Source organism: Mya arenaria, chromosome 7, assembly GCF_026914265.1.
Source record: "Mya arenaria isolate MELC-2E11 chromosome 7, ASM2691426v1".
NCBI classification, from domain to species: Eukaryota; Metazoa; Mollusca; class Bivalvia; order Myida; family Myidae; genus Mya; species Mya arenaria.
In genome coordinates, this window is record NC_069128.1 from 61,737,483 (window position 1) to 61,759,464 (window position 21,982).

The 21,982-nt window shown below is 34.1% G+C and overlaps 1 protein-coding gene across 5 annotated transcripts in view; it reads right to left on the minus strand.

Annotated features, from left to right (window-relative positions):
* LOC128241720 (myosin-13-like) overlaps positions 1-21,982 on the minus strand; it is a 257,756-nt gene that overhangs the window by 215,993 nt on the left and 19,781 nt on the right. For 4 of the 5 annotated variants that reach the window (XM_052958769.1, XM_052958770.1, XM_052958772.1 and 1 more), the window contains 6 exons: positions 20,273-20,335; positions 19,991-20,053; positions 18,699-18,761; positions 17,865-17,927; positions 14,934-14,996; positions 13,996-14,058 (listed from right to left, as the gene is read on the minus strand). In XM_052958769.1, coding sequence (XP_052814729.1) covers positions 13,996-14,058; positions 14,934-14,996; positions 17,865-17,927; positions 18,699-18,761; positions 19,991-20,053; positions 20,273-20,335 — 378 coding nt within the window. The remainder of the gene's footprint in view (positions 1-13,995; positions 14,059-14,933; positions 14,997-17,864; positions 17,928-18,698; positions 18,762-19,990; positions 20,054-20,272; positions 20,336-21,982) is intronic. The other variant, XM_052958771.1, reaches the window with a different exon arrangement.

The window sequence follows — 21,982 nt, forward strand, 5'->3', positions numbered from 1 at the left end:
TTGTTACAAAAACACACACCCCATCCCCGCCAAAAAAAATGCAAATTGTTAATTATGAACAAATGTGTTGTTAAGATTTTAAGGGCAAATACAATTTTGCTGTAATTACAGAATTATCTAAACGATGCTTTAAATAAACTTTAAAATAATTTGTGTTTTGCAATGACAAATCTGAAAAACATCATGTCTAATGATCAAAATTATCCAAATTTCAATTAATGAATATTGTAAACAGCTTTGCTAAAATCAGGTATAAACTAAAAGACCTGTGACAGTTAAATATGCAGCAACACATGCATTTTTTACAGATCACCAACAGCGACCTTTTTGTCTTGCTATTTGAAAAAAAGGTTGTTGTTTTTACATCCGGTGGGAAATAAAATTGTATGAATAAATTAATGTTAAACTTTTCAAACTTTTAAAGGCCCAATATGTTATGACCTCTTATGAGGTTTATTCTAAATGAAGCATGAATATAGTCAAAACCAATTGTTTATATCATGGGACTTTCAAGACCCAGTATATTAAAGCTTAAACTTATCAAGGTGTAATTACAAACAAATGACTTCTAACCCTCACATAATGTTTAACCCACAGTGTGATCTAGAAAGAAATGATAAATTGCAATTACAATCAACATTCAGAACAGCTGTAAATATATTCTAAAATTAGCACCTATATAAAATATACAATAAAAGTAATCAAGTCAGTGATATTGTTGGAACACACCCAAATAAGAACTCAGAAAAAAAACTGTCAGCTGAGCTCACTAAGCACTATTTCATATATTTTTTTTATATTTAGTTTAAACATATTTTATTCATCAATACATGTCAAATACAATGTAAATCAAATACAAGTACAAATGTTATGAAACGGATGAGAACGAAAGATAAATAAATCTTATAATGTTCTTTTCCAAACAATTTGTAGAGTGCTTTTTTAAGTGACGGACATTATATAACCTCTATATAGATGACAAAATGAAAATCATAACGATGAATATAAAGTAATAGAATGTTGAACTATATCTGGGACATATGATAACACGGTTACTTAATTACTAGTATCACACCATATCGTTAATTGAATTCAAACGGAGAAATATAGAGTTGAAGAAGGAAAGGTTAGGTGGTTGGTTTAGGTAATACACTTCAAGTGTCAAGCAATCTACTTAGCTTAGTACTATGAATGACATTACAAAATTTAGTCTGAATTCGATACAAATGTTGGATAACTAGTCAAATCGTTTGGACAATTGAATAAACAGATGAACAGCATCAAACACTATCTTATTTTGATCTTCTGAAAGAGTTTCATCACCATAAAGTAGGTTATGAAGAGTTACTTCAGTCAGCTCTTCTACAGAAGACAGCATTATTCGCCTTTGATCTGTATAAAGAGGACAAATTAGGAGAAAATGATAAGATGTTTCCTGAATTCCACACGAGCAGAGGGGAGACGGCACGATATTTCTAACAAACAGGTGATGATTCAGTGAGCTGCAATCATTGCGAAGACGTGTGTACAAGACTTGTAATCGGCGCTTACCATAATAAAAAAGATCATTCGTTTTTGGGACATCCGACTTTAGATAAGTTTTAAATCCAGAAACACTGTCAATCAATTTTACTTCGCCTAGGAGATTATTCCATGCAGATATGGTAGAAGGTAGGAAATAATTCATATAAAGTGAAGTATTTGTACGAATGCTAGATATGTGTGATGAGTTTCTTAACAATCTTGACGAGGCTTGGCCTACTGTTTGTGGAACGAGGTCAGAAAGGTAATCTGGTGCAAGACCATTTTTCATTTTGAAAAAAAGAAGAAGCTTGTGTTTTTCTCGCCGAGAACTTAAATCCTCCCAACCAGATTCGATCTTAAGAAGTCGCAGGGAAACAAGTCGAGTACAACCAGTAACAATACGTGCACACTCAGTTTGAATTTTATCAAGTTCATCCTTGTCATATTGAGTAAAATTACTCCAAACAACATCAGCGTATGGCCGTATGAATGATAGATAGGTGACCTCAAGAGACCTCCTATCAAGTTGATAACGGAGTCGTTTCATGATATTGACCCTAGACCAAGCCTTTCCAATAATATAGTTAATATGAGAATGCCAATTTCCTCCATCAGAAAAGAAAATACCAAGGTGCTTGTGTGATTCCACTACAGGGATAGCGATATCAAACATGTACAGAGAGGGATGTATTGGTTTGTTCCTCTTTCGATAAATAACCATTGATTCTGATTTGTTTGGATAAAACTTGACCAGCCACTTTTCAGCCCAAAGACTTATTTTATCAATATCTCTCTGTAATTGAACAGCCCCCGTCTGTGGGGAATCCACTATAACAAATAGACTGGTATCGTCAGCAAAAAGGTTAATAGACGAATCAATTTCGCTAACTATATCATTAATATAAACAAGGAATAAAAGAGGGCCCAGAATTGATCCTTGTGGAACACCTGCTTTAATTGATTTTAAGTCAGATGATGCTCCAGGAATAACAACGCGTTGTCGTCTGTTTCCTAAGTAGTTGGCGAACCAAGATAATAAACTACCACACACGCCAGCTCTTTCGAGTTTAAAGAGAAGACCACGATGCCAAACTTTATCAAATGCTTTACTTATATCAAAACAAACAACTATTATTTCGAGACCAGAGTCGAGAGCTTGACAAAAGCTATTATATAAGTAGGTAAGTTGGTTTACGGTAGAATCCCCTGGCAGGAAACCAGATTGATATCGGGTAAAGAAATGTGTGTCTCGAAGGAAGTTAAATACATGTTTAAATACAACTCTTTCGAAAACCTTCTCCATTGTATTTAAAAGAGATATTGGTCGATAATTAGAAGGGTCCGAAGGATCTCCCTTTTTGAACACAGCACAAACATTTGAACATTTCCAATTTGTAGGAACAACACAAGAACAGAGCGAAGCGTTAAATAAATCACATAAAGGTTGACTAAGTGCTGTACAAGCTTCTCGCAAAACACGATTATCAAAGCCATCGGGTCCAGATGCTTTTCCAATTGATAGACTAGAACATCTTTTACCTCTGAAGGCATGATAACAATTAAATCAAGGTTTCTATCATTGAAAGCTAAATCAACCCGAGGTAATACATGTGATGAGTCGTCAACATAAGTCTGAAGAACGAAATAATCATTTAGAATGTCAGCCTTGCCTTTATTGTCTGCAACACACTCATCATTAAGCGGGTTAATTAGCGGGGGGATTCCCCGTGATGTCTGCGGAGAGATAAATGATTTAAGGGTCTTCCACCAATCTTTCGAAGTGAGTTGATCAGATTTAAGTTTCGAAGCAAGTGAATCAAAATATTTCAATTTTGAGCTCCGGATTAGAGAGACGACTTCATTTCTCAAGCCACGAAATCTGGCCCAGTGCATTGGATTATTAGTGAGCTTGACCCATTTATAAGCGCGTTTCCGCTGTCGTATTTTTAGTTTAATATCTGCATTTATCCAGGGAGGTTCAAAGGGATGGATATATATTTCTTTATTAGGAATACACTCCTGAGCATGATCAACAACAGTCTTAGTAAGAGAAGATTTGAAACAATCAATGCTTGGAATACGAACTAATGACCAATCAGTATCTGAAAGCCTTTGACAAAGTTGAATATAATTCCCATTATCATATTTCCGTATACGACGACGAATAGTCTTTTTGATTGGTTTTTGGAATTTAAATATACCAAAAAATAGGACAGTGGAAGCGAGTGTTTTGCTCAAGAAATGGCTCACCAACGCCGCTATGGACTAAGTCGTTGAAATTCGAAACAAATAAAAGATCGATAATCGACGAAGTATTTTCTGTGAAGTGAGTTGGATCTTTGATACATTGTTCGATGGCAAACTGTTGCGATAAAGACAGTATTTTCCTCCCTGATTTTTCAACTAGGGTGTTGAGGTTAAAATCACCTGTAATTATAACATCATCAACACCACTTTCTCTTGCTAGACCAATAGAATCTTCAATGAGGTTATAGTAATTATTATCAGAATTAGGTGGACGATAGAAAACACCAACTAATACTCGTTTATTGGTGTGAAATTTTAGTTCAAGCCACAGACATTCAAGATAATTTAATTCCAAATCACTTCGACGTTTAAAGCTTATACCTTCTTTAACGTAAGCAGCAACTCCAACATAACAATTATCGCTGCGATCACGACGAATTGGATTAGAAAATCCAGGAATAAGAATTTGACCATCTAAAGTTGCATCCCCTAACCAAGTTTCGGAAAAAGTAAGAATATCGAAAGAGCGAAGTTCAGATGTCAATATCTCTAATTTTGGTAGTAAACTCTGGACATTATAATGAACAAGCAAAAGGTAATTAGGACAAGACAAGAAGTTTGACAAGTTATTTGAAAAGTCAAAATGAGAACTACTGACAGATGAGTCTTGACTTGAAGTAGGACCTGAGTTTGGGTGAAAATCACCAGACAATAAAAGAAATATAGATAACCAAGTGAATAGTACAGTGAAAAACAATACACTTAAGCAGTGACTTGTAAATTCAGAATTAGATTGGAAAGCTACACGTGCTGCGTGACGTAATGCCGAACAATGATTCAGTTTTATATCGTGGTGCTGACGTGCTAGCAAGCCTAAATTTGATGTGACCTTAAAATTAAGGCACAAAGCATAAATGCCACCTGTATCGTTTACTAAGCCAAGTAAAAACACCAAATAAACAAAACATTTGAAATGGCCGATGTACTTATATTTTTGAAGCGCGTACACGTTCATGTGAGCTTTCATGAGATTAACCAACCAATAAAATATACAATAACATAATCAGTGTCATACAGCTACTTCTATGTTTAGGCCAAACAGTGACACGAGGATGTGAATTATCCAGATACCAACCACCATAGACAGAAAGAAAGAACTTGAAAAGAGGGCAAAAAAGATAGGTAAATGTAACCATATGTTGATAGTTTAAGGAGGATATAAGTTATATCATGCGTAGTACCATTAAGGAAATACTTATTGGTTTAAGTCAAAACAAAAATAATATTATTTAACTGATGATGACAGTACTATTGGACACATAAGAGTCTCTTTGAAAATGTAGACTGTATAATTGTTAGTGCAGTAGCTATACCAAGAAAGATATTTTAAACATGTAATTATTTGTACATCTAAGAAAAATTATAGCACAACTAAGTTTATCGAAGCTATTGAACGTAGGTGAGTAGTTTCTTCATTGGACCATGGTTAAGAAATGAACATATATTGCATACATTGTATAAGAACAGGTAATACATAGTTTGGTCAAAATGTAAAATGTATTAGTTGTATAAGTGATTTAATTTCAAACCATATGCATATTTTGCAGTAGTTAACAATCAAAATCTTAAGATTTGAGTATTAGCACTCCAGTCATAATGCTTATCTTACGAATGAATATCTAGTTTGAGCTTAGTTAGAACTAAGGTAAGGATAATAGATTATCTATCTTAAATAGCTATTGTGTCCGTATGCTGAAACACCTTAACAAAACGAAAGGGAAGGTGTTTCAATTGGAAAACACGTATTAGGTAGCACTGGTAGATTCAGTAAGATGAATAATATGTATTCAAGCAAATAAATCTAAATAGTGGTAGAAATAAAATATCGATGTGAGTATATACATAACACATTGTATTACGGTAATACTTAGTCAAATAGCTATTACTAATTATTAGTCAATGTTAGAAATACCTTTACTAACCTAAATATTAATGGTATATTGATTGACCACAGTATTGGAATAACAAGCAACACTATACTCCATGATTAAAACTGCTACAATAATGCTATTAGAGTTTATAAAAGGAAAATAAAACGTCCAAGTAATTATGAAGGTTTAACAGCCGTAAGTTGGTTAAACATTCAAAGTATAACATATATAATTAAAATAAATCAAACAATTGAATTCCATCTATATAGTCATAAGAAATAATTGCCAAATAGTTATTAGATTTTACCCGAAATGCCAATACCTTTTTATTATCAAAACAAAATTTAAAAGTTAGGGACATAATAAGGCAATTCATGTGATCAATGCTGGTAGTGCAATTTTGAAGATAATCACTGTTCGATACATTAACACATGTTTATACTTATAACGATAGGTTAATTGGTTTTGACCACTTTCATATTTTTAAGAGATGTATATCCAATATTGATAACTAGGTCAATAGCACAAAGTAAAAAACAACATTAAATAGACTTTGTAACTAAAGACAAAACTTGATTGGAACAGAAGAAAAATAATAAGAAAACAAATATTGACTACCTAATTGCATTAATATATAAAGGTGACTTTTCAGAAACAATAACATAATTTAGCCTATCAGTCAAAATCGCTACAAATTGTTATGTTGGCATTCAATTATATGGTCGTTTTAGTACGCGCAACATCTAAACATTAACCTTTTATATTGTATACATAAATACTGTACAGTCATATACAAACAGGTGAGAATAATATTTTTTTTTATATTTGTTGAGTGTACCAGCCAATAGAGCAAGAAAATTTTCAGTTCCAAAACCATTTATATATGAACACAATTGAAACAATTAAAATGATTATATTATATAATTTATACAGAATGACATCATGAGGCTATTAAACTATTCACATATGTTAATATGCACAAATTAAGGCTACAGTTATCTACTATTAATTTATATAGATTTATCTGAAAAAATGATTGCAATATGTACAGTGTCAAATTATGTTGATAAAATTCAGTGTTCTCAAAAGCACAATCAATGTTTTCTGTACTGACAGCTGGATCTTAAATGTTTAACATATATATATCAGTTCAACAACATACAGTGATCTTGGATTCATTGACAGTTAAAACACCATAACTACTATACACCGGTTGTCCGGTTAGCGCAGTGGTTAGCGCACTCGCTTCTCACCTAGGCGACCCGGGTTCGATTCCCGGCCTGGGCGCATGTGAGTTTGGTTTGTGGTCACCAAGCCGGACAAGTGGGTTTCCTCCGGGTTCTCCGGTTTCCCCCACAACACAAGACCACACTCTCGCGTAAAATCGTGCCAACGAGAGTGATTCATATAATGTTGTAATAACTTGTTTCACAATCGTTGTAAAATAAATATGTTTAAACTAACTACTATACACCGAACTGATTTCTTCTTGAAAAAATCATGAATAAAAGAAACCGAACAAACCAACAAAAACTGAAAGTATTTGGTTTTAAATGCTAAATATGGCACAAAATAACAGAACAGAGTTTTGCAATTGTCTATTCGTTGCTCAATTATTACATATTTGCTGTAAATGTCACAATTTGTATTATTTACACACAAACAAGTTTGACAGGGGTGCCTAACATCTGCATTCTCTTGAAATATGGGATTCTGTGCTGCATCCAGTTTCAGATTGTTTGACCACTTCAGACTGCTGGCACATCAGAATCTGCAAATAACATAAATGCAATGTTTTTAACAGAATAAAAGTATTTACTACTACTGTGAATGTAAACCAGTTAACAATCATTTGAGACATACACAATTCTTTATGTCGTCATAAATTTAATAAAGTCACATATGGTGATAGTTAAAGAAGTCCAACTTCAACACTAATTATTTATTTATGAAACAACGTTTCGGCCATTCGGACTTCATCAGGTTGTATGTATATAATGAACAGGAAATTACGTCAACATCAAATGACGTCAACGTTGATAACGTTAATATAGTCACATAATGATAGTCATAGTGTAATTTGACGGATTCAAAGATCAAGACAAAATAGATGAAATATATTATGTTTGAATATTTTGCAAAGAGTATTAAACAACTCCAAGGTAATTGACTACAAAGAAGCATTTTGGAGGAGTCAGAAATGCACTTGCTTAGAATCTCTTCTTACTTGAAGACATTTTCCATTCTCTGGACGTGGTATGGAATTCCAGAGAGAACTATCTTGAACATGATTGTTTGTCCATAAAGGTCCTCTCGAGCTTCAGCAACCAGGTGGCTATAAAAAAGAACCAATACATTTGTGCTTTTACAGAATGCTGAAATGTATTAAGAAGTATTGAGGGATAAGTCAAAAACCTGAAAATTATAAAAAAGCAAACAAAATAGTTTCACAAAATTGACAAACACGCAGAGGTTGTTGTTTCATTAGAAAATGATGTAATCTCAAGGCCGTGACCGGAAATAATCTGCAACCAGCATGAAACAATGTTATTTAGGAATGAAACAAACAGAAAAGATAAACTTAAAAGATTCAAACCCGCTACTGTTTGGCTACATTTTCATAAAGTGATTGTGAAATACTAATAAATTACCGCATGATGTCTTCTCCAATTTAAGTTCGGCTGCTGGTCTGTCATCATCTCCATCTCTAACCTGTTGCAAACAATAACAAATTAATAATTAGTTATTAAGGAATTGGATTACTAAAAAATGTCCACTATACCTGTTTGACGTAATTACTAAAAATCGTATTTTCATAAGGAAATTCACTAAAGGCTTCGAGTTGGGTTGGTGAAGTTGGCATTTATGCACCAGTCAATTGTAACCACGCCCCCACCCGGTCCGGGGAATAGCAGGGACTTTGACTTCCAGTCAAGCCAACCCCGGCTAAAATTTCTGCCATGCGGGGACAAACAAATGGTAAAATCCCTGCCAAATGCCCCCGCACCCCAGGGATGTAATGATAATGTACACTGAACTCCTTCTCATTGTGCTGTACTATATAAAGTCTTATTACATTCCATCCGGTAGATTTCAAGTTACTCCGGACAAGAATAAAGTAACAAAAAAACTGTGTAATTGGGTGAAATAGAATTGCGGTTCCTATACACTGCACTTCCTATCATTATGATCTATCACTGTATGAAATTTTATTAAATTCCATCCAATAGTTTTCAAGTTATGCTCGGGACAAGAAAAAAGTATTAAAGGCCATAACTCTGTAATAAGCTAAATTAGAGTTATGGTTCTTGTGCACTCTCATTGTGTTTTACCATTGTATGAAGTTTCAATAAATTCCATATAGAAATTTGCAAGTTAATGTCTGGAAAAACTTGACAGCAAAAAAATAAATAAAGGGCAATAACTCAGTAATTAGCAAAAGTAGAGTTATGGATCTTGAACACTGCACTTCCTCTCATTGTGCTTCACCATTGTTTGAAGTTACAATGTATTCCATCCAGTAATTTTCAAGTTACACTCCAGACAAAAAAAGGAACAAAGGGCAATAAATCAGTTATAAGGAAGAATAGAGTTATGGTTATTGTACACGGCACTTCCTCCCATTATGCTCTACCATTGTATGAAGTTTATTCCAATTATATCCAGTAGTTTTTAAGTTATGCGCTGGACAAAGTTGCAACGGACCGACCGACAAACCGACCGACCACAGGGAATAAATATAATTAAAAGTTAGAAAAAACAACAACATGATAGTATTTAACAGTTTTTTCCATTGACTTTTTAATTGAATTGTCCCTGACATGAGGAAATAGTAACTAGAATATTTTTTACTTCTTATGCACCAGTCAATTGTAACCACGCCCCCCCCCCCTCTATTCCCAGAGGAATAGCCGGGACTTTGACTTTCGGTCCAGCCAACCCCGGGTAAAATCCCCGCCCTGCGGGGACGTACTGATGGTTTAACCCCGGCCAAATGCCCCCGCACCCCAGAGACTCTATATAACCCAATCTCGGCTTAATTTGGCGCTATGACAAAACCACCGCGGTCACCCGGCCCTGCGGGGCCACCTGGAAATTAAAAACACGGCCTGCGGGGGGCCGTGGTTACAATTGACTGGAGCATTATATTGATACTATTGTTCTGGGTGGTGAAAGTTATATTCACAGATTTTCTAAACAAAGACGAAGTTTACAGATGCAACCTCACATTTGACAGTTTAGACATTATTTAGTTTTTGTATTAGATGAAAGAATCAGCTTATTTTTGTATCATTACAAAAACAGATCTCAATTGTATGAAAATGTCCCTTGAATTTCATTTTTTCTAAAACATTATTAAGTACTCGGCCCAATTTAGGAAAAAGATCCTAGACATATTGAATAATTTTGTGTCGTGAAAATGCTGAAATTGGGAAATTTAACTGTTAAAAGAAAAAGCTCTCAAGTCTCCTGCAAATTAGGAAATGATTTTATATAAGTTTAATTCCTTTTAATAGAACCAAAATGCCTTAAATATCAATCCTTGGGTGTAAATACCTATTGTAATAAATCAATCATGACAGATAATATTTCATGCAGATATATCTGAATGTGATGGAAATCAATGATTTCCGAGTACAATTATCAAACAAACTTTACATCACATAATTTATAAGGATGTTGAAAATGAACCAGTACATCTTAAAAAACTTTTTTTTTTTTTTTTTTTTTTATACTTTTGATTGGGATTTTTTTCTGAAGATTGGGAAAAACATCTTATATTTCGCTTTTGGAATGGGTCCGAAAGTTGAACCCGTGGGCACTAAAGATAAAGCCTTTAGTAAGTACTTCGCTTTTAGCCATGAAACATAATTTTTTTTACTAAATAAATTCCAATGAAGCTGTCCAATATCTAAAACTCATATTGGCAGCTAGATGGTTTATAAAAAGGCTAGACACCAGATGGTCCAAAAATCAGCAACAGCAAATATATTATATCCCAGTTCATATTGTGAATATTTAGCATGTAAAAGTGACTTGATAAGAACAGACTCATATACTGACAATATTTTTAAATCAACAGTTAACACAGTTAATTTTAAAAACACAAAAAAACAGCGGAAGAAGCATTGCGCCATTAGCAAAGGTTTTCACTATTTCTTTTTTTCTTGCCACTGTACAATTTGGTGTCCCTTAAAGTTGCACTCCCACAGATTTAAAGTTTTGACAACTTTCTTATTTTTGTCTTTTAACGAGCCAATTTTTGTGTGAATGCATGGAAACAAGTTATATAGGACTGCTGAAAAAAAAATGATCGCAGAATTTTATATCTTATTTAAAAAAAAAATATTCATTTTTCTTGAACCGTTAGTAACGGTTTAAAAACATAAAACATTAATGAACCCGTCCATTGTAACCACTGTCCCCCCAGGTCCGGGGAATAGCGGGGACTTTGACTTTCGGTCCAGCTAACCCCGGGTAAAATCCCCGCCTTGGGGGAACGAACTGGTGGTAAAACCCCGGCCAAATACCCCCGCACCCCAGAGACGCAATATAAGGCCCAATCTCCGCTCAATTTAGCGCTAAGACAAAACCACCACGGTCACCCAGCCCTGCAGGGCCACCTGGTAAGTAAAAACACGGTCCATTTTCCCGGCTATCCCCGGTATACCCCCGGACCTGGCGGGGGATGTGGTTACAATTGACTGGTGCATAATTTAAAGGAAATATAAAAATCTTTTATCAGCAATCTTTTATCATTGGTTTGCAGATATTTAGGCAAATATTTGCTTTTTCTAAGGCAAAATAGTTAAATGTAAAAACGGTAAATCTGTGAGAGTACAGCTTTAAATACAATCACTGAGAAAGGAAAATACATGACATGAATAGGATCATAGCTCCTCCTGCTAAATTGTCATTATTTATTGTCAGAATTTGAATTTATCCATTGAAATACAATTGGGTCAGAAAAATGTACGACAATTGCAGGACTGGAACCCGGGACCCCTTTGCTAACAGGGCGAGTTCTTCACCAACTGAGCTACTGAGATGCATTCACCTTTTCTGACAATCTAAATAAGGAGGATGGTACCATGCCATAACCTATGTGGGATAACTTATAGAAAGAATAAATAGTGAATTTGTTTTGTTTTAGTGAAAAATCCTGATGTACATGAATTTAACTGAGTGAGAATCAAAAGCTATGTTTTAAGAGTAACGAACTGAAATATTTTGCGATCCATCAAAACATAATAATTTAATTTTAGACCCTAAAAGTGTATAAAATGGCATTCAATTATAATTATTGAAGTAGGGCAACAAATTATAATTTGTATACAAAGGTTACATTATTTTGGGAATAAAGTTGTTCAAATTGTGTCCCAGCCCTCTTAGCACTGGCATTCAATATTTATTTGAGAGCTGGCTGAAATTTCAAACAGTAAAAAAATATCAATATGCTTGAAACAGTGAAAGATTGTATTTATTGTTTAAAAATGTCTATAAATCAACACAAAGCATATATGTTTTGTTTTGTTTTGAATTTTGCTATGCCTATGCTTTACTATATTAGAGCTGGCATTGTAAATGTCTTGTTAATTTTACATGAACAATATCGCTTTTTAAGTAATTCATATAGATTGTGTTTGAAGAATGTTAAAAACTTCTGAAAAATATTGCAAAAACTGAACTGATGACCCCGCATTTTCTGATTATATGCAGGAGAAAAAAGGTATTATTCACATTGCTTGTCGGGAGGGGTTTTGTCGGGAGGGGAAACCCCTCCCGAACCCACCCCATTTAAATAATTAATTACTTAAATATCAGTTTTTACTTCATAGGAAAGAGTTTGTCTAAAACTGTCTTGCATGCTTATGCATGCCTTCAGCTGAATAAATTTGAAAAGAGGTTAACTTAAAGAAATTATGTGCGGTAATATGTGCCAGTTTAAGCGAGACATGTCAATACATTTCATCTCGCATAAATGTATCCTTCTGAAAAACTTGGTAAAAAATCACCGGTAAGACGCTGTAGCTATAGTGTTATCATGTAATTCTCGGGACTTCCCAATCAACAATGTCTTGTAGATTTGTGTTGATTGCAGCTATTTTTAAAAGGATTTATGCATTTGTGTAACCCGGAAATGAATTTTTACCGCGAAAATTCATTATTTTTCTGAATGACATTCTTATTTGACAAAATGTTATTGAATCTCTCAAGACATTGTTGGATAAGTATTCTGTGGCATTTTGACATAATGACGAAGTACTTATGTCGATAGGCTTTTTCGTAATAATGTGAATGCTTTTTGATCCATAATATGTTAAAATCGTTTTTTGTCGCCAGGAATAAATGTCTCAACCCCAAAAAAGATCATTTCTCAAATCTAAATAAAACAAGCATTTTTAAACGTTTTAGTTTTTGACCTTCCCCACCCACTTTGGAATTGATGTGGATACCGTTTGCATCACTTTAGCTTCTTCATTCCTTACGTAATAACCAACGTTATGTCATAATGGTGTCAATGAGTGATTGAATTTACACTACAAGTATAATTCTAAGTTCAACCCACCTTGAAAGCAACGTTAAATCCGTGTTATTGCATCATGATGATTAGAATAATATGTATATTGCAAATCATTGTTAATTTATGTTGTCGTAAAATGCGCATAAATATATTTATCATAATTATTTAGAATCCGATTTAGACGGTATTTTTTTAAGATGCGGGGTAAAAAAAAAACACAATTGTTATCACAAACCCTGTTCGTTTTGTATTATTATTGCAGAGTTATCATATACAATTTCCGGTCAAAAGAATAACTCTTTAGACGTATATTCATAAATATTTGTTCTCCACTCCTTTTATGGAAGTGCCGAAGGTGAATTGTACATGTACCTCGGGTATTTCCGTATTGATTTTCATTGGTTAACGGAGATCAAACCCCGCCCTAAACATGTACAATTTGCTTGCCGGCGTGCACGCGCTTTATATGAACAATGTATGACGAGCTTTTCTGGTTCTCATTTTCATGGTTGAGTGGTGCCCAAATTTTTTAATGCCTATCACTTCGGCAAAAAGAAGTAGTCCCTTGCATACACATACAAACCGTAAGAGGGCTTGTACAAGCCCGTATTAATACTGAGAAAAATATGCTGTTAATTATTAACAATATGAACAAGATCAATTTAAGTTATTCATTTATCAAAGGAATCATGTAAGCGTTTCATTGTACGTGCCATCCCTGTAGATATGTAAGATAATACTCATTAACACAATTTTTAAATGTCTCACCTTTTCTGAATTGTCAAGTTTCTGTTTCACTTCTTGCAGCTCATCACAGAGTTTCACCCTCGTCTGAAAACGTAGAACATTATGATGCATTATTATCTGTATGAATGACTATGACTGTAGCAATTAAAACTATTAAGACAACAGAATATCAGGTAGCAGTAAAATAAAGTTTGCCATTATTTATGTAAGAAAGCCAGAAAGGTATTCTTTTTTATATTCTTGTATATACTTGAAGGCAACGATGGAAAACTAACTGTTTCCGGGAGTGCATTCCATGAGGATATTGAAGATGACAGAAAGGATTTTGGTTTTACATGCAATATTGCGAATATTAACAGAATTCGATACATGCACTGTGTTGTTTGTGGAGTATTGTGATGTTGTTCTATTTTCTTGTTTGTTTGTTTTTTGTGTTCCATGTAATTGGCGTTTACCCTGTGCCATTAAACGGGGTTAATGTTTAAACTTTAGATTACTGAACTTGTTTCTGTAGTTTTTCACATAAATATTGCTTTCTTCTTGCCACTCAGTTTGTTCCAATCTTAAGAGTTCATCCTGTAACATTCGACCACGCACATGCGCGCGCGAACACACACACACGCACACACGCGCGTGCGCATGAACGAACATTTACTATATGAGTAGAAAGTCACGCGGCATTTTTTAGCATTTTATTTAGTTAACCATTTCGGAAAAAAACGATCATTGAGCAAATATGTTTTGTTATTTTTTACACGACATAAAATTAAGATTATTCATTATCTTGAGAAAATAATACAAATATATATACAATTACGTATTGATTTAACATTATGCACTCCTATACGAGTGTAACTCATGCATTTGTTTTACAAGGATTAATGTAATAGTTTATTGCAAGTGCCAACCTTGAAAAGATGTAAGATAAGATTCATTAACACAACTTTTAAATATATCACCTTTTCTGAATGATCAAGTTTCTGTTTCACTTGTTGCAGCTCATCACAAAGTCTTTCCCTTGTCTGAAAACGTAGAACATTATGATGGTTAAATATCTGCATGAATAACGATGACTGTAACATTTAACACAATTAAAACTAAGCAACAGAATGTCAGGCATCGGTAAAATCAGGTATGCTCTCATTTATATAAAGAAGTCCAGAAGTATTATGTTTGACAAAGGTAATGCTCAGCAATGTTAATAAGATTATCACAGCCTTTCATTATTAGTATCTGAAGATTTGGGCAAACTAAACTAGTGATGGTTACATATCAAACAGAAAATACAATTTTCATATCTTTTATCGAAATTCATTGTTTTGTCTTTGTTAAGGCATTAGTCAATCTTTAACTAACGCTGATATTTTTCACACAATGGCTTTTAACAAAAGACAGCCTCCTATTAGGAGTAAGAAGGCATTAAAGTTCCATTGCATAAGAAAGATGATAAAAATAATGCTAATAACTGTGTTACAATCTCTCGGATTCCATTATGCTTGGTTGAATCAGTGATGAAAATATATGAATGTCTTTGTTGACGTCTAGACTTAATGATCGTTTATCCAAAACTGGAGGTCAGAACTTAAAAACGTGCAAAAACTTATATAACATATTGGAAAATGAATTTCATTTTATTCTTGAATGTCCTCAGTATAACGAATTAAGAAAGTCATATATTACTATGTATTATCGAAATAGACCAACGTAACAAAATTTGTTGAATCAATGCAATCCGAAAATGTTACAGTAAATAGTAATTGAGCCCTGTATGTTAATTTTGCAAGAAACAAGTATCATTATTATTATGTCTAGTGATAGCTTTTATAAACGTTGTTTCATACAGATCTCTTGCTTTCATATACTGTCATGTATTGATTGTATTCTATGTTTTTTCTATGCGATGTCATATATGTTCTGTATAATAATTATACTCAATATTGCATTGATCTCTTGACAACTTACATATGTAAAAACTTATATCAAATGTATACATATGGACAATATGTCTACATGTATTCATGAATAAACGATCACTATAAAACAGATCGTTTTTTGTCTTGTTCCGATCTGGTTAAGATATGTGATTTGTAAAAGTTTCTATAAATATCTATACAATTAACACTAGACTTAATGCTACCCGTTCTACTTAGGTATCTTAAGAGTCATAAACGGCGAAAAATAACGAAAATATTAAACAACACATTTCACAATTATGTGCATTCTGGATGCATCGAGACACAATAATAAAATAAGTATAATGTTATTAGAGAAATAATATAAAAAAAACTGTACCGCATTATTTATTCACAGTTAGAATGTTGTAGCGCGAAATAGTGCACGTGTTGTCTGTATCCATTCGTTAAGCGCTTGAAATTGGTTGATACCGGCTTCGGCGAGGCTTAATGTTGTGGTTTTATCGACTAATTGATACATGCTGAATTTACCTGAGGCTATTCGCATATAGTCTAGTTTCAACCCCCCAGTACAATCGTGTTTTAGTGAACCCGTTTTTCACTGACCGTTCCAAGGCAGTCAACACAACACTCATTGAAAATACTATGTTGATGCCTGTGTCTAGTCTGTTTGTAATTGTATATATCTCATTCAGTTTCGTTCGGACCATTACTTTGTGTTTCTAACTAAGCCTTATGTTTAATTTTTTGATTAATGGGCCGTTCTTCCTAGTTCTGTTGTGTAAATATTTTCTTTTGGTCATTTTGTGACTAATCAGCAGGCAACACCCTTTCACACTATACCAAAATTGTATGGGATCAGAAGCCTCAAAATGGAACATTTTTGCCAATATATGAAAGGAATAACAATTGTATTTCTACATCCATGTCCATGTTTATATAACTTAAATTATTCTTGAGTCATCTACTGGTCAGGCCCAACCTCCTAGTCAGGTTTAGGGCCATGGGTGCAGGCATTGTCGAGTTATCTCTCTAAGACAACCTCTAATCTTTCAAGGTAACTCTGATCTTGACCCTTGCCCCGATGACCCATAAAATCAATCGGGTCATCGACTGGTCAGGCCCAGACTCCAAGTCAAGTTTAAGGGCTATGGGTGCAGGCGTTGTTGAGTTATAACTAGGACAACCTTTTATCATTCAAGGTCACTGTGACCTTTTACCTTTAGCCCGATGAACCACAAAATCAATAGAGGTCATCTACTGGACAGGCCCTCCCTCCAAATAAAGTTTGAGGGCCGTGGGTGAAGGCGTTGTCGAGGTAACACTAAGACAAACCTTTTATCATTCAAGGTCACTGTGACCTTGACTAGATGACCCCTAAAAGAAATAGGGATCATCTACTGGTCAGGCTCATGTCAAGTTTGGTTACCATACATCCAGGAATTGTTAAGTTATCACCGGGACACGCTTTGGTCTACCAACGGACCGACCGACCCACCGACCGATATACAAAGCAATATACCCCTCTTCTTCGAAGTGAGGGGGGGCATAATAAATTATGTTGATGCGTGTGGTCTGTTTGTGATGTTATTGTTTCTCATAGAGACTCGTTTTGACTATTAATGTGTGCCTCTAGCTAGGTCTTATATTATATTTCTTTTAATAATGGGTGTCTTTAGATAGATTGTGTAAATGCATTTAGATCATTTTGTTTGTACATAGCACGCAACACCCTTTCAAACTATACCAAATTTGTATGGGATCAGACGGCATCAAAGTATACCATTATTGCCAATATATGAAAGGAAGGACATATGTATTTCTACACCCGATACATAAAATAAAGTATTACATGTTCATTTTTCTAGAACTTAAATTAATAAAATGATCAATTCAAATGTTTTGTTACCTTTTTTCTTTTTAGATTTTTTTTCAATTAGCATGTATACAGGTATTGTACAACATTGTATACCTTACCTTTTCAGATTTATCTATGTCCTGTTTCGCTTTCCGTAAATCCTGTTCGAATCCTTTCCTTGTCTGAAAAAAACAGGCGAAATATCAAGTCAGACCTTGAAATTATGTTATGTTTTATAATAACTTGAAAAAAAACAAATGGCAATGCGTACATTGAAAATCCATATTTAATTACTCCATACTATGTTGCCCTTTTACATTTATTGTCTAGTTATGACTACTACAATTGTTATCCTCTCTTCAGCCGTACTGAAAAATCAGATGCAGGTTTGTGATAGATGTCACCTTCTCAGAATTATCACGGTATTTTTTAACCCATGATAATCACGAATTATCACATATCCATACGCATTTATTTTCACTACGCACAAAAAAGTTCCAGCAAAAAAATACATGTTTACTTTATTTTGTTTAACTGAGGTGGGAGAAAAAGCATCTACTATAACCGCTCGTCGTGTTAGATAGGTTCATTCTAATCCTTGCGCAGGGTGTTTAGCGGAAACACCCTACGCTGGGGTCAGGATGAACCTATCTTACACTGTCGGCCATGCAAGATACTTATAATCCCGTCTATGGGGCTATCAGTTTTCAAAAAAAAAAAACCCAACACACTCCTTATTTTATTGTCATATATGTTTTTTCGACAAGTATCACCTTAAAGAACATCGCTATATGGCTGCCACTTATCATTGGAATCCTTACTGCAGTAATGATGTTGACATTTATTTCTTGATAATAACAGATAACTCAAAATGTTGTATACCGAAGAGACTAGTTTTAATTTCAGATCATATTTTTTCCATAGTCCGTGCTAATGTTTACTTTTGCTTTTACCTTTTCAGAATAGTCCAATCCCTGTTGCACTTGCAGTAGCCTGTGCTCAAAGCCCTTCTTAATCTGACACAAAAACAACAACAAAAACATGAAACTTGAAGAAGGCCCATAGGCAATGACAATATAATTGTAATTTATTTAGTTATGCAGTAAATAAATACAAACACAATAACTAGTTTATTCCATTAGTGTTTAACCAAGCTCAGTCTTTAACACGGCTGTGTGGTGAACAGATAAAGACGTGTAAACAAAGTTGAGGATAAAGAGTTTAAAAATATATACTACTAAAGGTGATTTCTAGGACTTTTTTTCCAAAACATGGCTAGTGGTGGTAAAGATTGGTATTGTGCTAGTAGTGATGATGATGAAGAATCGGAATAAAGTGAGAAAATACCAGTGAGAAAACATTTCACGCTTTTGGACATTGGCGGGAATTGCAGGAAATTCAGGCAGGTGAAAAGATAAGTAAAAAAGCAATTAAAACAGCAGCATTGATAGGTTACACGTTTGTCTACTGATGAGAAATTAAAGAGCATATTTGGACAATTGAAAAGGAACTTTGCCATGACCTCGAATCGCGTATTGAATACCTAGCATTCTGGATGCGTCGATACATAGTATATAGGTATAATTTAAACAGAAAAATAAAATGTAACTATTGTACCGGAACAATTACTAACAGTAAGCACGTTGTACCGTGAAAGATTGCACATGATGACTGTATCCAGTCGTGATTAATTGCACTTACTTTATTAGTATATATGTTAGTTTTTCTATATTTTTACTTGTTTGCAGGTTGATACTCGCTGCGAAGAGGCTTAAAGTTGTTCTTCTGTTGTTCTTATTGATACATGTTGGAATATGTGTGAGGTTATTCGCATAAAGACCAGGTTCAACCCCCATTGCATTCGTGTTTAAGTTAACTCGCGTTTCTTATATCTGAAATTGTTTGAGCTTTGATTTTTTTAAATTATTGTCCTGTCCATGAAGCTTTCTTTTTGTAATGAAGTTTAGGTCATGTTGTTTGTAATTAGCCCTTTTAAACTATACCAAAATTGTATCTTAAATTGTGATTAAAGGGCAGCAAAATGTTACATTATCGCCAATATATGAAAAGTATGACAAATGTATTTGTACACCCAATAGAATGTAGAATGCACTCCCTTTTCATTTGTAAAAACTTATATAACTATAAATGATGCGTTCAAATGGTTGAGAACTGTATTCTTTTTTTAGGTTATTCTTTTTCAAAGTATAATTATACAGGTGTTCTACAACATTTTATACCATACCATTTCAGATTTCTCTATGTCCTGTTTCGCTCTCTGTAGAGCTTGTTGAAATCTATTTCTTGTCTGAAAGCAAACAGGCGAAAGATCAAGTCAGAACTTGAATTTATATGGTAATTTCAAATTAACAAATGGCAATGTGTATGTTGAAAAGCCCGATTAAGTGACTCAAAACTATGTTGCCCTTACATTTGTTGTATAATAATGACTACAATTAGAATTTTACCAAAAGTGTTATGCATGTTTATCTGTACTTTAAATTTCAGAGGTTTTGAAAGGTGTCACCTTTTTTGAATTGTCACTGTCTTGTTTAACTTCTTTCAACTTAACACACAGTTCCTGCCTGGTCTGAAAACGTAAAATGATTGATGATTGTGCTACATGTGAGCAGGTTTTCTTTTAGAATCAGTTCATTTCTGCATCATTTTTACTAAATCATTCGAGTAGACTATTGCTTTTATCTTTATTTCTAAGGAAACAATAATTCTTTCTGGTGGAGTTGCAGATCCATTCCAAGACCAAAATGTAAGATATCATTGTCCCGTCTAGAAAGCTGTCAATTTTCAAACCCAAAACATTTCACATTTTATCGTCATATATAGGGTGATCTAAAAACAAACATCGCCATATGGCTCCCAATTACAATTGGGAATCTCTCTGCGATAATGAGGTTGAATTTAACCTTCTTGTAAAAACAGATTCCTCGAAAAGGTATATACCGAAGGGACAAGTTTTCATTGGAGATTAGTAGATCCCTGGATTGAAAACTACATTCGCTGACGTTAACGAGCTTATCGCAAAGCACGAGGATCAAACCCAGAATAACGGTGGTGCAATTTAAGAACGCTCCGGAATAAGGAAACTAATCTAATTAAATTAGCAAAACGCAAAAACAAGCTGTTCGAAGCCGATAAAAGACTTTAAATACATATTCCAAATGATGTTGACCCTGTCTTAAAAGCTTTATAAAGTCTACTTCCAATCAAGCGATACCCCCGTTATGATCCGGTTATTATGTCGTTGACGATAGAAAATCGTTTGTCCTTGTAATAGCATATTCCACATATATACTGAATATTAGCGTATATTGGTTTTACCACTTACATACAACGTCATCCATACATTTGTCATATTACGAAGTGTTGATCTCTGAATAAACATACCACGACGTTTTGTCTCTATTCATGACGATATAAACTATTTTAAGGAATGAATTGCGTGATTAATGGCATTATGAGGGTATATTAATGCTGTTGAGTTGGTTTAAGTGTGTGGTTTCCGAAGGACTCCACGCGTACTTGAACAAGCCCAACTGCGATCATATGTCCAATAATGACATCAATAACGCAATTCATAACTTTTCTTTACACCAATAGTAAATCACAATACTTTTTTCCAGAAATTTTAGAAAAATACTTCATCTTTAAAATCATCCATTTATTTATCACTCGTCACGTAAATAGAACTACCCGACAGTTACTGGAAACGGTTTCTCATTATACGTCACAATAACATAGAAAACATCGCAAAGACTTGTTACATTTAACAAATCATAAATGAACACTTTTCAGCATGTTGATTAAAGTTTTCTTTGGCCTTCTGACAAAAACAATAAACAGATAGACAATTATCAATTTATATTAAAACGCGATGTTTAGCGATCTGAACATATCCGATGATGTTGCGTTCATCGGAAAAGTATTCGCTTTTGGAAGGAATAGAAGTTGAGGTGTAAATATAGGCGTGTGGTTAAAATGCTTCAATCGACCATTCGTCAAATTGATAATCATGCATTGATATCAATGTTACACAACTACAAAAAATATATTTTCGCAAGCACTTTTGTTTTCGTTGCTTACTTTTTGCCACTCAGTCTGTCACAATCTTAAGAGTTCAACCTGAAACACACGAACATACACACACGCGCGAGCACACGCACACGCACGCGCACACACACACACGCACACGCACACGCACATGCACGCACACACACAC